The sequence below is a fragment of the Sus scrofa genome, chromosome 3, assembly GCF_000003025.6.
Source record: "Sus scrofa isolate TJ Tabasco breed Duroc chromosome 3, Sscrofa11.1, whole genome shotgun sequence".
NCBI classification, from domain to species: domain Eukaryota; kingdom Metazoa; phylum Chordata; class Mammalia; order Artiodactyla; family Suidae; genus Sus; species Sus scrofa.
In genome coordinates this window covers 31,990,673-32,008,321 of record NC_010445.4, presented here as the reverse complement: position 1 = coordinate 32,008,321, position 17,649 = coordinate 31,990,673, and the positions used below count along the sequence as shown (strand labels likewise).

Here is a 17,649-nt window from a genome sequence, read left to right as displayed (position 1 = left end):
GAGCTGTGCCCACGTGCCCCGTGTAGGGAAAAATCGTAGGCTGGTTCTGTATCCCATCTCATCTGCTCCTCACAGAACCCCTATCAAGTCAGCAGTGTATCCATTTTTCAGTTGAGGAAACTGAGGCTCAGAAAGGTCATCCATGGAATACTACTCAGCCATAAAAAAGAACCAAATAATACCGTTTGCAGCAACGTGGATGGAATTAGAGACTCTCATACTAAGTCAAGTAAGTCAGAAAGAGAAAGACAAATACCATATGCTATCACTTGTTTCAGGAATCCGATGTATGTTGCAAATGAACCTTTCCACAGAAAAGAAACTCATGGACTTGGAGAACAGACTTGTGGTTGCCATTGGGGGGGAGGGAGTGAGGTAGACTGGGAGTCTGGGGTTAATAGATGCAGACTATTGCCTCTGGAATAGATAAGCCATGAGCTCCTGCTGTGTAGCCCTGGGAACTACATCTAGTCACTTGTGATGGAGCCTGATGGAGGATAGCGTGAGACCAAGAACGTGTGTATATATGTGTGACTGGGTCACTTTCTCGTACCGTAGAAAATGGACAGACCCCTGTAAACCAGCTCTAATGGAAAAAATAAAAATCATTTTAAAAAAATAAAGGTCACCCAGAGTGGAGACCTCCTTTATCCCTGTAGCCAAGTGCCTGGCACCTGGCAGTCACCAGGCAATGCTGGGCAGAGAGACTGGTGGAAGAATGAAAGGAGGAGGGCAAAGCAGCGCCTCGATTCCAGGTCCCGGGGTGGGACACCCGCCCCCCACCGCCCCCGCCCCGCCTCCGCCTCCAGCAGAGACATCTCGGGGGGCTTGGAGGGGGTCCTGACGCCCAGCACACCCTCGGCGGCGGCGGAGGCTGGGCCTCTGAGGAGCAGAAAGGAGGGAGCCCGGCCCCACATTGATTCCGCGTCCGTGTACCTTGCAGGGCACAGCGCAGAGCTGAGGTATTCAAATCTCTTCTCGGAAATCTCGAGTATTCCATTCGGCCGCCTCAGAGTTAGGTAACGTTATGTACTCATGCTCAACGGGGCCATCTTCTGAGAGGAAATTATGCAATGTCCTATGCAAATGCGGCCTTCGGGAGAGTGAGTGTGGAGATAAGCGTGGTCGCCAGGGCGTCGTCAAGATCAGATCGACAAGCCTCTGGCGGCAGGCTGTGTGTCACTTGATAAGGGGACGTGCCACGCTCTACTTGGAATTGCCACTCACTTGGATTCTGTTTCTGGTAATTACGTTTTCACCCAGTTGCCTGTCGGTGAACTTGGCTGAGTGCAAAGCAGGGGCCAGGAGTGAAGCATTCGCAAGTGGCCCACGGCTCTGCCGCCCCGAGCGGTCAGGGGGAGCTGCTGCGCATCCCGGCCTGCGGGAACGAGAAAAGTCAGTTCCTCACTCTTTGTCCTCCCAAGAAGAGAGTCTCTGGAAATTTCCCAAGGGGGAGAGATGAAGACATGGCATGGGCTTTCTTGGCCGCTTTGGGAAAATCAGTCACCTTATTTTTCTACACATGATGTGCATTCCAAGCAAGAGAAGGGAAGTAGCTGTGGAAAACCCGTCCCCGGGGGGAGGCAGGTGGACTTGATTGAGCCCAGGCCCACCCTGTCCCCAGCCTGTGGGCACCAGGGTCCGGGCACCTGGCTGCCCCAGCCTCCAGCTCCTTGTCTGAAAAATGGCACCAGAGCCCTGCCTCCAGCCAGTCCTTGCTCCTGGGTCGTTTCACAGTCACCAAGCCTCCGACCCACCCATGGTAACTGCTTGAGAAATGGCTCAGTCAACAAATGACAGACTTATTCACCCAGGGCAACAAAGAGCATTGACGTGGTGCCCTCGGTGGCCCTGGAATCCACTGGGTGACGCTGAGATTCTCCAGGGTGAGGCGGCGCTGCCCCTCACACCTGGACTCTTCCTGTGAAATTCCTGTTGTTCACACGCAGGGGCCACATGGGTTCTCACAGCCCCGGGCGCGTCACGCACACTGCCGTGTACTCGTGTGCCTTTCACAACAACCCCAGGAGGTCCGTTTTCCCCCCAGCATTTTCTCTTGACGCATTTCAAGCACACAACCAAGACGATGGGATCGTACAAAGAACGCCCTTACAGCCCCCATCATGAGGTACCAAACCCTTGAACTTCATGGGTCCACTTATACATGAATTTTTTTTTTTTTTTTGATAAAAGTAGTACCTGTATTTTCATTTTACAGCTCTCTCCGTGAACCAAGTGTGGGGGAGGTTTGTGCTGGGTTAGAGATCACGTGTGTGGCATCGAAAGACCCAGGTCGAAGCCCTGATGCTCTCCAGAGCGTCTCTGCAGGCCTCCGTGTGGGTTTTCAACCACACGGCACCCCTGTCCCCCTTGTTGTCCAAGGATCTACTGTCCTTTTTTTTTTTAATCGCATGTCTCTTCTTCTCTCCCGCCATCAGCCTGTCTTTTCGTTCTTTCTTTCCTTGCAGTGGAAACTGCAGACGTCAGGACCCTTGCCCCTAAAAGCGTCAGTATGTGATCACGAAGTCGAGCAGGCCGGTCACTGCGTTACCCCGGCCTGCAGATGAGGCAGAGGGAGCCAGGTTATGGCGCCGCCAGAGTCAACACCCCCCCAGAGTGGCAGAGCCACACAGCTCAGCCCCAGGCAGCCCATCCCCAGGCCTGGCTCGAGCGTGTTCCCTGCAGCCGCCCCTGCCTTGAGTGCTGGGGTTCCAGGTGGGGAGCAGAGCCGGGCACCTCATGAGTTCCCTCCACAGTGTTTCAGGCTCTTGCCTCCTGGCACTCTGGGGGGAGGGGCCAGGGGCGAGGAGGCTGAAGGCCAGGCTGCCGGTGTGGGTTGGGGGCGCTCCAGCGATCGTGGCTGGAATATTGGAACCCAGCACTAGGTCACAGTGTCCCTGGGTGACCAGCCTGCAGCACATATCCTAATACCTGCATCCCTGGTGCCGCACCCCCTTGCAAACCCAGAGAACACCAGCACGTTTTCCCCTTTGTCCTTGGAGGGACCACACTCGAATGCCTGGCAGCAGAAATTGCCAAGACCTGCTCTCTGTCCAGGAAATATTGCACTTTACAGCTGCCCAGTGCCGTGCTGGGAAGGAGGGCTTTAGGGAGCTTCAGAGAAGACACAGTAATTGATTGCTCCTTGCAGCAGATAACCCAGAAGCTGTTGCTGGGTTGATGGAGAAATGGTTACTTCATTTTCTTCAAAGGATTGATTTGACTGTCAGGAGAAGCGGCCAACCTCGCCAAGTGTGCTGGTTCACACCCTGAGGGGGAAGAGCCGGACCCCTTTCTCGTTTTGGCTTTGGGATTTCGGGGGCCACGCGTGGAGTCTCCCCTTGGTGTTCATCGGGTTCAAGAGGGTCTGGGTGTCACCCATATGGAACCATTTTCCTTTGATGGGTCTGTAGAATCACCAGGGCCCGGTTCCCCTTCGCGTCAGCTCTGCTGGTTTACGTTTATTTATTTATTTATTTTTGTCCTTTTTTGCTTTTTAGGGCCACACCCGCAGCACATGGAGGTTCCCAGGCTAGGGGTCCATTCGGAGCTGTAGCCGCCAGCCTACACCACAGCCACAGCAAAACGGGATCTGAGCCACGTCTGTGACCTACACCACAGCTCACAGCAATGCCAGAGTCTTAGCCCACTGAGCGAGGCCAGGAATCGAACCCGCGTCCTCATGTCTGCCAGTCGGGTTCGTTAACTGCTGAGCCACGACGGGAGCTCCTCTGCTGGGTTACGTTTAAATCAGCACAGGACTTCCCTTTCTTGGCGCTCAGAGTCACTCCCCAGGAAACGTGTGTAACTTTTTTATGCCCCAGAATGGCCGGCTTTTCAGTTTGGTGGCGGGCGCTGCTGGAGTGATGCCATCTGGAAGATAGATTGCACTTTCCCACTGGGCTTCTGATTGACTGCCTGTTACCACCTGCGTCTGCCTCTCCCCTAGACAGCCCCCCACCACAGCCAAGTGGGGCCCGATGATTCATCAGCCGCTTCCCAGCCACGCGTTACTGGTCAGTCGGGGCCTCTGCATTCTGTCACCAGAGAGCCGTGCCAGGCTGCTTTTCCCTGGCGTCACTAGCAAAGCCATGTTCAGTGCCCCAGAGGGCCTTCTCTTTCCCGAAGGGCTGCCGTCTGTCCACCAGGCAGAAGGCTTTGTGAGGACAGGGGCCGTATCCCTGCATTTGAAGGGAGCCCCAGGGGCGGCAGGTACCCAGGTGCCACAAAGAGGAGGTCCCAGGTCTGCCACTGGAAGGGGCGCCAAGTACCTGGTGAAGGGGGACCTTGCCACAGGCAGCGTCACACCCTCTCCCTCCACGAGCCCAGTTGCCGGGGACCTGTCTGCTGAGAGCTACGTCATGTGACCGTCCCCCGACCGGACCCAGCCAGCATCCTCCACCCTGGGGGGCTAGCCCCGACTGGCAGTGCCTCCTTCTCTGAGGGAAACAGGAGCGCTCCTCTCTGGCCTCGTCCTGAAGACTGGAACTCCGGGTCACGACCAGCTTGTCCAGGGTGGTGTGTAGGCCACACCTTGGCCTCAGAGCTCACCACATGGTATCGGTTGTGTGTCCTTGGGGATGTTGACATTCCACAGTCTGTGTCCTCGGCAATCCGTGAACCCACCTCCTAGGATCCCAGGCACTTGGAAAGTGGGAGCTGGACGCCTGACCAGTAGAAGCACCCAGCATCAGCTGGTTGTGGTGTCAGCAGGCAGCATCACAAAACTGCTGGGGGAAGGGGAGGAGGCCCCCAGTGGCACAGAACCCTCACCAGACAGGCCACCAACTCGGGCCGGTGATCCTCTTATCTTAGCTCGCCCTTGGAGGGCCCACAGGCCCCCGCAGTTTCTTCCACACTAATCCCTGGCCCGCCTGCGGGTCTGGAAGGGAAGCCCAGTCCGCTCTCGAATCCACAGAGAGGCCAGGACCACACATTCCATGCAAAAGAAGTTCACCAGCCTTTCTGCTCTCAAAGGCAACCCTGGTCTGCTATCAGCTGTGAACTCTTCCCGCTGGGCCTGTTATCTTGGAATCCCAGGGTGAGCCTGCCCTTCTCAAGGAATCTGTACCTTGTTCCCAGCCCTTCCTGACCTCGATTCATTACACGTGCCCGAAAGGCTTGTGTTTACAGCCTTGTAATCTAAACTCCAGCTGTGCTGGCATTCCGAGCCCTGGCCCCAAAGCCCAGGGTGTTGGATTTCAAAGCCCAGGACTTCAGCTGGCCTGGAAATCCCACTGTAAGGATAAAGTCTTAGATTCTAAATGTATGTGGAGCCACCAAGCCAAGCATTAACTTATGCTGTTGGCATCCCAATTGTATGATGGAAGGATCATTTAAACACGGCGGAAGTCAGTCAGGCCCTCTGTGGCTCGGTTGTGAGCCATAGCCTGTCAGAGGGACCTGGCAGGAAGGCTTCAGCCCAGGGGCTAAAAGCACAGCCCTTGAGAAGGTCATTGCCTTCTGAGGACGCTGGCCTCCCTCCATCCAGCAGACAAATGCTTCTCCAGTGCCGGCCCCTGCCTGGGCCCCCTCCTGGGGGGAGAGCAGTGAGTGGCACAGGCCAGGTCCTGCCTTCTCGGGGGCGTATGTGCAGATAGGGAGCTGGCCTCTCCACCAGAAAGGGAGGAATAAATGGGCCCCCTGGAGACAGGCCAGGCATTGGGGTGCAGTTTCGGGCTAAGGTGGGTGGATGTGGTGGAGAGTGGGCGGGGGGGTTGGGGCAACCACGGATGAGGGCCCATCACCCCACAGGAGTTCTGAGAAACAACCAAAAACCATGATTCATTTTCTCCTCCGAAGAACTGTGCTTGATTGAGAGCCTGCATCCAGCAAGCATGACTCTTCCCCAGGCAGAAGGGTTCCAACCCGAGGGTTCCAAAAAGTCAGGGCACTTCCAGGCAGCAGCCACAGCTGCTGACCACAGAGCCCACGATCCCCATAGGCGCCGGGCGCTGTGCTGACTGTGGTCCCAGGCACCTCTCAGATCCATCGATGCAGAGAAGAAGGTGGCTTGTCTGGGTCACACAGCTTTTAGTGGCAGAGCTGGGTTTTAAACCTGGGCTGCTCCGGCTCCAAAGCCCAAGCTCTTTTCACCCAGCCAGGTTGCCGTGCGTCTGCACATCATGGACAGGTGGCACCTCCTTTTACACATCCCGCACCACCAGCCCTGGGCTGCTTCTCCAGGCTGGTCTTCCATGATGTGTGCAGCTGCCCTTGATGGTGCTGGGAGACTTCTAGAATTTTAAGTGTCCTTGGATACAGCACTAAATCACAGCAAATCACAGTTGCAGTTCTCTATTGCTGAGCAACAAACCGCCTTAAAATTTAGTGGCTTGAAACAACTACAGTCATCTCCTTGGCTCATAGATCTGTAATTTGCCCCAAGACACGGTGGGAAGAGCTCATCTCTGTTCCACAAGGGTGGGCACGAGGGGATCCACCAGGGCCTGGGTCCCTGGCTTCTCTTGGCCGGGGTCTCCTTGGCTGCTTGGGCTTCCTCGCGGCGTGGCGGGTAGGTTCCCAGAGCGTTTGTAGGGCCTTGCCTCAGAAACCACACAGGACCACCTCCACTGGGCTCTGGATCTGGGCGGTCACAGAGCACCCCCACCCCGATTCCAGGAGAGACTTGGACAGAGTTGCCACCACGTGAGGAGAGTCAGGTCACACAGGAGGAAGAGCGGGGAGGGTGGGAAGCATTGCTTGGCCATCTTCGGAAAGTAGAGTCCGCAAGAAAATGCGTCTTCAGTGCTCCTGAGGGCCTTTCTGTTCCATCAAGGAGAAGGTCTCAGACTGGTGCTAGTTTGCCTTGGAACTTCTCTCTCAGAACTCCTTCTTTTTTTATCAAAAGAGCAGTCATTAAAGCCGTAGTGTAGTGAAGAGTCCCTTTTAATCTGTTTGCATGGTCGCCGTATTTATTGTAAGCAATTCTGGTCTTCCACTCATGGTAATGATATGAAGTTCCCTTTTTATTTTTTATTTTTTGGCTGCCCCCACAGCATGTGGAGTTCCCAGGCCAGGGATCAGATCCAAGCCACAGGTGCAATCTAAGCTGCAGCTGCAGCAACACTGGATCCTTACCCCACTGTGCTAGGCTTGGGGGAATGAACCTGTGTCCTAGCCCTCCCAAGACACCCCCGATCCTGTTGCACCACAGCAGACACTCCAAAGTTTCCTTTTTTTTTTTTTTTTTTTTTTTTGTCTGTTTAGGGCCACATCCAGGGCATATGGAGATTCCCAGACTAGGGGTCGAATCAGAGCTGTAGCCTCAGGCCTGCATCACAGCCACAGCAACACGGGATCCAAGCCATGTCTGTGACCTACACCACAGCTCACGGCGACCCCAGATCTTTCAACCCACTGATCGAGGCTAGGGATCAAACCTGAGTCCTCATGGTACTAGTTGGGTTCACTACCACTGAGCCAGAATGAGAACTCCCGAAGTTTCCCTTTAAAATAAATTTATTTCGGAGTTCCCATCATGGCGCAGTGGTTAATGAATCCAACTAGGAACCATGAGGTTGTGGGTTTGATCCCTAGCCTTGCTCAGTGGATTAAGGATCCGGCGTTGCCGTGAGCTGTGGTGTAGGTTGCAGACTCGGCTCAGATCCCGTTTTGCTGTGGCTCTGGTGTAGGCCGGTGGCTACAGCTCTGATTCGACCCCTAGCCTGGGAACCTCCATATGCCATGGGTACGGCCCTAGAAAAGACAAAAAAAATAGAGTCGCTTGTTTTCTTATTATTGAATTTGGGAGTCATAGATACAAGTTCTTTATCAGACATGTCTTTTAAAAATATCTTCTCTGGAGTTCCTGTCATGGCCCTAGAAAGGGCAAAAAGACAAAAACAAACAAACAAACAAGTTTATTTCAGTAAAACACGAACGCTTAATAGAAAAATTAAGCACAAGTTCTACTTTCTGCTGTAGATTTATTCTCACGTGCGCTTTTGAATAAGGACATTCCTTTGTTGCAGCAAAAGCTTATAAACAACCTGAGTGGCCATGAGCTAGGGAGTTGTTAAATCATTTAGAGTCATATCCACAGTGGGAGAGAAAACAGCTGTGAAAAAAAGTAAGGGGTGTTCCTGGGTGATTATGTGTCACCAAGGTGTGTGCTTCAATGGCAGAAGTGCTACCATCTGTGAAAGACGAGGCGAGGGGCCTGTGGCTCTGTGTACACTTGGGAACACACAGTGGATGGATAATAGGGAGTCGTCATTAAGGATAACATGGAAAGGGGCAGGGAGATTTACACAGCTACATATGGAGGTTCCCAGGCTAAGGGTCAAATCAGAGCTGCAGCTGCCGGCCTACACCACGGCCATAGCAATGCCAGATGCGAGCCGTGTCTGCGACCTACACCACAGCTCACGGCAAAACTGGATCCTTAACTCACTGAGCAAGGCCAGGGATCGAACCCGCAACCTCAGGGATGCTAGTTGGGTTCTTAACCTGCTGAGCCACAGTGGGAACTCCCTCCATACCTTTTCCAATGGGAACATATGAATATGTTGTCTATTTGAAGCGATTGATAAACTTAATGTTTTCAAAGAAAATAAAATGGCACATCTCTCCCCCTCACCCCTTTCAAGTAAGCGAACTGAAAGGCAGAGTCTAAGATTAGGAAGAGCCTGTCTTCTCTCCCTGGAGGGAGGTCCCTTCGTGGTCCTGGGGTGCCTTAGAGACGTCTGTGACCCCTCCTGCTCTGCCCATAGGGCCCCGTCCCTCTCCAGGTGGAGACTTGGTCCACATGATGGTTTGTGGTCCAGAGTCCGAGCATCCCTGTTGGCCCCCAGCTCCTTGAGGCAGCGCCAAGCCCCGTCTTCACGGTCTGGTTCCCTCATACAGGACCTAACATCCACCCGTTTGTTCATCTGGATGCCCGGGCTGCGTAGCTCCCACAACTGGCCCATTCAGAAACTTGCACACCTGGGTCCCCCGAGGTGCTGTTGGAGAGCCCTCGGTTTCTCGCCATCACCCCGTCCTGGGTGATTGTCACTGCCTTCAGGGCTGGCCGACAGCTGCTTCCTGCCCGTGGCTGGGCCCCAGAAGGACCTGAGGCTGTTTGTACATGAGTGTGGAAAGAGCCACTTTTCTCTTTGTTTAATTGTCAGTACACAGTAACATACCTCTTTGAACCCTCAGAACACTGCTCATAAACCAAAGCGACCTTGACCCCGCGTCCTCGGCCCCGCCTCCCCGCAGAGGCAGTGGTTCTGCACCTGCCGCACACTGTCTTCCGTTCCGCTGTTACACATACGTGCTTGAGTCCATAGAAAATACACAGTGTCGTTCTGTGTGGTTTAATTTTACACAAATTGTGTCATCCTGCATGTGTCACACTACAGTTTTTTCCACTCAGCAGTACATTCTTGAGACTCAACCTTGTGGAAACATCCAGAGATCTCATTTATTCCTGGTCCGTTGCCATAGGGTTTTGCACTGAGTAAGCGGGCACTTGTTTATGGAAGGCTTTCCTTTCTCACTTGACATCTGCGTCGTTACAGACCCAAATCCTGCCGCCGACATCCTTGTTCCTGCCTCTCGGCCCACGTGTGTGTTTTCCCGGGAACACACCAAGTGCTGAGCTCTATGATGTGAAACTTGCAGTTTGAATAAATACTGCTGGTTTGCCCTTGGAAATGGCTATGGTCATTTATACTACTGGCAGCATTTGAGAATGTCAGTTTGCCTATGGCCTCACCCAAATCCTGTTTTCATTTGTTTCCTGCTTGAGCTGAGACCGAGCACCTGTGTGTGTGTCTTTACTGTGACTGGCCTGTGGGAGTTCTTCATATTTACTGATTTATTCATCTTTGGCCTCTTGGAGTTAGTTTGCAGATATTTCCCCCTAGTCTGTTAGAAAATCGTCTTTTATCCGCGAGCTAAATTTTCGTTTTGTTGCAGTTTATCAATCTTACATGTATTTATTTGTAGGGATGGACTCTTATCTCTTGTTTAGAGAAATCCTTGCCTGCCCTTGAGGTCGTATGGATATTCTATGTCTTCTGACAAATCTCTGTAATTTTTTTTTTAGGGCCACACCCACAGCAAAAGGAAATTCCCAGGCTAGGGGTCGAATCGGAGCTACAGCTGCTGGCCTACACCACAGCTCACAGCAATGCTGGATCCTTAACCCACTGAGCAAGGCCAGGGACTGAACCTGCAACCTCATGGATACTAGTGAGATTCGTTTCTGCTGTTCCACAATGGGAACTCCTCTGAAGAATTTTTTTTTTCAGAGTCCTTGGCCCCATCCCCTTTTGAAGTGACGTTGGTGGAGGATGCAGGAGACCCGGCTGAGCTGTGAGGTTTGGGCAGCCCCGTGTAGGATGACCTGTAAGATGCCACAGGCCAGTCCTAAGAGGCAGGCAGGGAGGCTCAGGAGGTCGCCCCCACCCCCACCCCCGACATAGCTGCTTCCCCAAGTCCTTCCCACATGCCCGTCACCCTCCTGGTACCTCAGTACCCAGCACGGCTGAGTGCCATCCCCAGGTGCCAGGCAGAATTGGGTTCCTTTCCACAGCTCCCCCCGGCCCCCTCCGCCCGGAGTGCCCACAGCCCGCGTGTGGAGCAGCCCAGGGAGGGCCAGGTGGTGAAGGCCTTTGCTAAGATGCTGCCCAAGACGTCACCCCAGCTGGCACCCCGTTGATGTCTCCCAAGGATGCCCGATGCCCTTCTGCTGAGTCCGAGGAAACCGCCTCATTTCTCCCTAACTGCCCCCACAGCTTCTGACGAGCCAGTGGCTGGTCCTCCCTCTCGGAGCCGTCCTGTCGCCCTGGTGGCGGTTGCCTTTTAGTTTTCTTATGAAATCTCTCACGGGGCTTTGATGTCTCAATTGCATTTCTGAAACTTGTTCCGCTTTGGGGTTTTGTCCTTCCTTTTGTGTGCTTTGTGGTGGAGGTGGCAGGCTCTTCTTTCCCCCTGAAGCCCCTAAGCCCCAACCCCCCCCCCAGGCAACGAGGGGAGTTGCCCACTGACACCAGCGCCAGGGCTGTGCCCGCCCTCCCGGGTCACACCCTCAGATGTACCTCTTCTGTGAACGAGGCCAGCGGCAGGGACGAGCTTGCCCGGGGCTGGGGTGGGAGGCAGGGAGCCAGAGAAAGGGGAAAAAAGGAGAGAAAGAGCAGAGGTACCGCTTCTGTGCAAGCGGGAAAAGAAGAGCCTGCCGGGGGTGGGGCAGCAAGAGAAGGGGAAAAAAGGAAAGAAAAAGCATCCTTTCTTCGTTTAGTTTTCGCCTTTTAAAGAGTCTCATTGGGGAACATGTTTTAAGTATTAAGTAAGGCAAATAAACTCCGCCTACCACAAAGAAAAAGTGCCTAAGACAGAGCTTGAGGACTGCCACTTCCGCTACAACAGAGACTAGAGACGTCTTCCATCTGAAACTAGAAATTCTGGATAAAGTCATGTTTAGCAATGTTTTTAAATACTTGGCTGAACTCTTGGGAAAGGGAGGCAGTTTCTTGCCCTCGGTTGTGAGAACGTGCAGTCCAGCGAGTTGAGCCTGCCTGGTGCCGGTGTTCGCCCTGGGGTGTCTGTGCTGCCCAGGGGTCATGTGCTGGGGAGAAAAGTCAGAAACAGGCCTGTCACCACTGAGAGCATGGACAGGAAGACATCCCGTGAAGCCAGGCTCCGGGGGAGGGGCCGGGATTCTGCTCAGAGAGGGTTGGGGGGGGGGGGCGGCAGAGCAGAAATGTACGTGTCATCCCTCAGATCTAAATGAAAAGTAAACATGGAAGTGGGGGGGAAAGCCTGGCAGATACCTGAGCCCAGCTCCTCACATGTGCCCGGGGCTGGAATTGTTCCCTCCATGCTCTCTTTTCCCACCTCCCCACCACCCGGAACATGAAGCCAGGTACCAGGTCACAGAACGCGGTGGGGGCGATGCAAGTGTCCCACAGCTAGAGTGTCATGCACAGCTGTACCTCCCCTAAAACGCAAACCGTGCACTTCAGATGGGTGCATTTTATAGTATATAAATTAAACCTCAGTAAACCTGTTTAAGGAATTCTGTTGTGGCTCAGGGGGTTAAGGATCCGGCCTTGTCACTGCCATGGCTCTGGTTATAGCTGTGGCGTGGGTTCGATCCCTGGCCTGGGAACTTCTGCATGCCTTGGGTGCAGCCAAAAGCAACCTAAATAAATAAATAAACCTGTTTAAAAAACAAAAAAACCAACCCACCATTTTTCTAATCAGAGATGTCTTTTAATGTTTTAGTATATTTCTCTGGGTTATATCTCTTTGTAGGGATACTTTTTTTTATTTTCTTCCGTTTATTTTTTATTTTATTTTATGTATTTATTTACTAATCTGTCTTTTTGCCTCTTCTAGAGCCACTCCTGCGGCATATGGAGGTTCCCAGGCTAGGGGTCTAATCAGAACTGTAGCTGCCAGCCTACACCAGAGCCACAGCAACACCAGATCCAAGTCACATCTGCAACCTACACCACGGCTCACGGGAACGCCAGATCCTTAACCCATTGATCGAGGCCAGGGATCAAACCTTCAACCTCATGGTTCCTAGTCAGATTCATTTCCACTGTGCCACAACGGGAACTCCCTGCCTTTTTGTTGTTGTTGTTGAAATATATTTCAGGTTTGGGGTGGTTGTTTTTTTGGCCACACCCACGGCAGGTGGAAGCTCCCAGGCCAGGGGTCTAACCAGCGCCACGGCAGCAACCCGAGCCACTGCACTGACAGCACTGGATCCTTAACCCACTGCACCACAAAAGAACTCTGGAATACTCAAAAAAATATATGTATATAATAATCATATTAATAAGGTTTTTATCCTCTTGTCCTCTTAAAATTGTAATGTCTTTCCCAATGTCATGCAATTATTTGCAAATAAGATTTTTCACTTGAGTTTTAATATGTACTTTAAAAGTACATATTGAACATCTTCTCATTTTAAAATAATTTCAAGCAATACAGTGGTATAGAGGGCAAAAATTAAAGTTCTGTTGCTATGTTACACACATATACACTCACACACTCACGCACTCCCACCCCCAGTTCTCACTTCCCTCCTCATAGGTGACCACAGTTCACAGTTTGGTTAAACACAATTTTTAAATGGGTATATAATTTTCCATAGGATGGAGGGAAAAAAATCATACTCAAATGGTTCCTATCTGGGGGCATTTAGGGTGTTTCCTGGTTCAGCTGTTTCTTTTAAAATATTTGGGAGAGAATTTCATTGGAGGGAACTCAAGGCCGACTGTAGATTTAGCGGTCCTGTGTCACTCTAGTGATTTCAAAGCTATCAAGGACAGGCCCTAAATTAGACGTCAAATCTGGGAATCACGTCCAATTAAAAGAAGGGACCAAGCATAAGCCAAGGACCCCATGCTTAATGCTTTACCTGCCTGTTGTCATTTAAGGCATCAAGCATCTCCAGGTAGGGGACGTTCTTCCCACTTTACAGATGGGGAACCGTGGATTGGAGGGGCCAGGTGCTTGCCCAATCGCACACCGTCTAGTGTAGAGCTCGCCTTGGAGGTGTCAGACACCAGGCTGGCGCCTTGGTGATTCTGTAACCGAGCCAGGGACTTTTCCTTTCCTGTCTCCACTTAATTTAGGCAAAACCCGCCTCAAGTGTAAACCACCAACACCTGCAGAGAAGGGCCGAAATGTTACTGGGATTCTCGGTGTGCTGGGTGTTTCTTTAGCTGCAGTCGCAGTGCCTGATATGCAGTTAACATCATGCTGATGCTTTATGTACTTCGTATGCGTTAGTTCTCACAAACGGTGCTTTGAGGGGGCTGGACACGATCCCCATTTTTCAGATGAGGCATCTGAAGCCCAGAGAGGTAGAGCAATTGCCCAGCCAGACTGGGGAGGGACCCCGACCCAAGTGTGTGTATGGGACTCCCAGCCTGGCCTCCGACACGGGGCTGTGCTGCCCGGCAGGCCTCGAGTCGGCCCGAGTATCTCCATCAGGCTGGGCGCAGACGGCGCCTCATTGCTCTCTCTGTCCCTTTCCTCCCAGACAACAGCGACCTGATCGCCTGCACGGTGATCACCAAGGACGGCGGCATGCTCCAGCGGTTCCTGGCCGTCGACATTTACCAGATGAGTCTGGTGGAGCCCGACGTGTCCCGGCTGGGCTGGGGAGTGGTCAAGTTTGCCGGCCTTCTGCAGGTACGATGGCCAAAAACTCCGGGAACCCTTCTTCTCGGTTGGCTGTACAAACACCCACGAATGTATCATCTTTACAGTCAATCCCTGGTGACACAAACGCTACATGGACCGATTATCATCGAAAAAAGTTGAAAGACCTCCCAGATAAGGGCCACGTCCCCCAACCCAAACCCAGGTCTTCCTCTTCTCCTCCACGGTCAGATGCATGTGGAGATATCAGCACATGTACGGTTGAAAAAAAAATGGTACAGGAGTTCCCGTCGTGGCGCAGTGGTTAACGAATCCGACTAGGAACCATGAGGTTGCGGGTTCGGTCCCTGCCCTTGCTCAGTGGGTGAAGGATCCGGTGTTGCCGTGAGCTGTGGTGTAGGTCGCAGATGCGGCTTGGATCCCGCATTGCTGTGGCTGTGGTGTAGGCCAGTGGCTGCAGCTCCGATTCGACCCCTAGCCTGGGAACCTCCTTATGCCTTGGGAATGGCCCTAGAAAAGGCAAAAAGACAAAAAAAAAAAAAAAAAAAAGGTACACACATACTTGAGAAGGGGTGTATGGGTGTGTATTTTTTTTATACTATCTCACTGAATATATTCTAAACTTTGCTTTTTTCATGCAATGAATGTTTTGGTTCAGATACGTAGACTTACTGGTATTCTTTTCTTTTTTTTCTTTTTTTTTTTTTTTTGGCTGTATTTCCTATGTCATACACTATATCCTTATGGTTCATTTATTTTATTTTATTTTACTTATTTGTCGTTTTTAGGGCCACACCTGCAGCATATGGAGGTTCCCAGGCTAGGGGTCAAATCGGACCTGTAGCCGCCAGCCTACACCACAGCTGCAGCAACACCAGATCTGAGCTGTGTCTTCGACCTACACCACAGCTCACGGCAACACCAGATCCTTATCCCACTGAGGGGGGCTGGGGATCGAACCTGTGTCCTCATTGATACTAGTCATGTTCATTTCCACTGAGCCATGATGGGAGCTCCTTTACTGGTTTTCTTTGCACTGCCGCCTGACCACACCAAGGCAGAGTCAGCCAGTGACCTGTGGCTGTGTCCACCTTTACAAACGGTGCTGCCGGGAACAGAATTGTCCTTACTTCCTAGTGCACTTGGGCCAGGGTTCCCCTGGGCAGATACCAAGAAGTTGGGGTGTGCCTATTTCCCCTCTTAAATTCCTCTCCAAAATGGTTATTGCCGCTGGTGATGTATGGAAGTTCCAGGGTCCCCTGCCTCTCCAGCAGGCCCAGGCCACCCAGTGAAGGACGTCAAGCTGGAGCTTGGCTTTGTTTTCCCTTTCTCTCTCTCTCCCTTTCTTTCTTTCTTTCAAGTTTTTTTTTTAATTGAAATGTAGTTGATTTACAATGTTATATTAATTTCTACTATACAGCAAAGTGACTCAGCTACATATACATATTCTTTTTCATATTCTTTTCATTATGTTTGATCAGAGCTTGGATTTTCTTTTTCTTTTTTTTTTTTTTTTTTTTTTTTTTTTTTTCTTTTTCTTTTTTGGCTTTTTAGGGCCTCACTTGTGACATACGGAAGTTCCCGGGCTAGGGATCAAATCAGAGCTATAGTTGCCAGCCTACACCACAGCCACAGCAACGCGGGATCCAAGCTGTGCCTGTGACCTGCACCAGAGCTCACGACCACACCGGATCATTAACCCACTGAGCGGGCCAGGGATCGAACCTGTTGTCCTCATAACACACTGAGCCACAATGGAAACTCCCGGATTTTCTTTTTTTTTTCTTTTTCTTTTTTTTAGGGCCATACCCGTGGCATATGGAGGTTCCCAGGCTAGGGGCCTACGCCCCAGTCACAGCAACATTAGATCTGAGCCGTGTCTGCGACCTACACCACAGCTCACGGCGACGCTGGATCCTTAACCCACTGAGCGAGGCTAGGGATTGAACCCATAACCTCATAGTTCCCAGTCGGACTCAGTTCTGCTGTGCCACAATGGGAACTCCCAGATTTTCTTAATGTTTGTCAGAATGATGGGTGACTAAGTGCCAGCTCATTGATCGAATGAAACATGGAATCAGACCAACTGCAAAACAGCCTTCCAGCTCACACCCTCCACTAAGACCCTCAGGCCCCGAACGTCCAGCAGGCTTCTCCAGGTTTAACCTGCCCTGTGCCGAGTCCACTTCCTTGCTGGGCGGTCCTGGTTGCTGAGCCATCCACCCCTCCAGGATGACCCACTCCCTAAGAGGACCACACACATGTCTGAAGATGCTATTGCAGCTGTTTCCCAGCCGCCTCTTTTTTAAGATCTTTCCATTTAAAAAATGTCTTTTATAGAAGGTGGTGTGAGAGCTACTATCTGAGGAATCTCATTTAAAAAAAAAGACTTCCACCTAAGAGAGTGTCCATTAGGTGACTTAGTGCTTCTTATTTATCTAGGCTTATGATCAATTTTCTTTAGAATTTAGCATCAGGAAAGTGTTTTTCTCCCTCAGAGGATTAACACATATCGTCCATCAGACAATGAAAGCCACATAAACCTTTTCTTTTGGTCGTCTTCCAGTAGCTACTATTCGTCAGCCCATTACTGTGTGCCAACCTCTGCATTTTAAAAGTGTAATACCTTTAAAAGGGGGGGAGTTCCCTGGTGGCTCAGTGGGTTAAGGACCTGGTGTTGTCACTGCTGAGGCTCGGGTTCAATCCCTGGCCCAGGAACTTCCCCATGCTTCAGGCGCAGCCAAAATGACTGTTAAATTAAATGTGTTAAATTAAAAAAAAATCAAAGTGTGATATCTCATCTAATCCCCACTGCAACATTTCAGTGGCAGGGTTATTTCCAAAGAGCCTGTGCCAGGCAGAATGCCTTTGAACAGTAACTGTCTTACTTTATGAGCCTTTAGCGCTCCCTTCCTCCTCTAGGGTTTCTGACTTTCATGTCTTGTCTCCTGTCTGGTGCTTTTATCTCAAACCTTAGTGGGAAGCAAATCCTTTTTTGGGGGAGGGTACACCCGTGACATATGGAGGTTCCCAGGCTAGGGGTCAAATCAGAGCTACAGTTGCCGGCCTACACCACAGCCACCGCAACACAGGATCCAAGGCACATCTGTAACTTAAACCACAACTCACGGCAATGCCAGAGCCTTAACCCACTGAGCGAGGCCAGGGATCGAACCTGCAACCTCATGGTTCCTAGTGGAATTTGTTTCTGCTGTGCCACAATGGGAACTCCAGGAAGCAAATTCTTTACACAGACTGCATTCTGAAGTTTTACATTGATTTGTCCTTATGATACTTGCTATCATGAGCTCTCCTCTCCCTTTCAAGTGTAACTTTCTTTAAACATCTGCCGCGTGACCCTCCCCAGTCCCTTTCTCGGAGTTAGCTTTTTCGCTTTGGGACCAGGATTCTTCAGAAACATAGAGTTGGGAGCCGGCGAGGCCCCCTTCTTAGGAGAAGCAAGGCGGGACCAGATGGAAGGTCATGCCGGAAGAACTAGGAACCTGGGTTTGTCATATCCAGTTTCTCAGAAGCAAG

At 51.6% G+C, this 17,649-nt stretch overlaps 1 protein-coding gene across 21 annotated transcripts in view; it reads left to right on the top strand.

The window, feature by feature from the left end:
• The window catches only part of CLEC16A (C-type lectin domain containing 16A), a 220,211-nt gene that overhangs the window by 150,022 nt on the left and 52,540 nt on the right, over positions 1 to 17,649 (top strand). For all 21 annotated transcript variants that reach the window (XM_021086617.1, XM_021086621.1, XM_021086630.1 and 18 more), the window contains one exon: positions 13,991 to 14,142. In XM_021086617.1, coding sequence (XP_020942276.1) covers positions 13,991 to 14,142 — 152 coding nt within the window. The remainder of the gene's footprint in view (positions 1 to 13,990; positions 14,143 to 17,649) is intronic.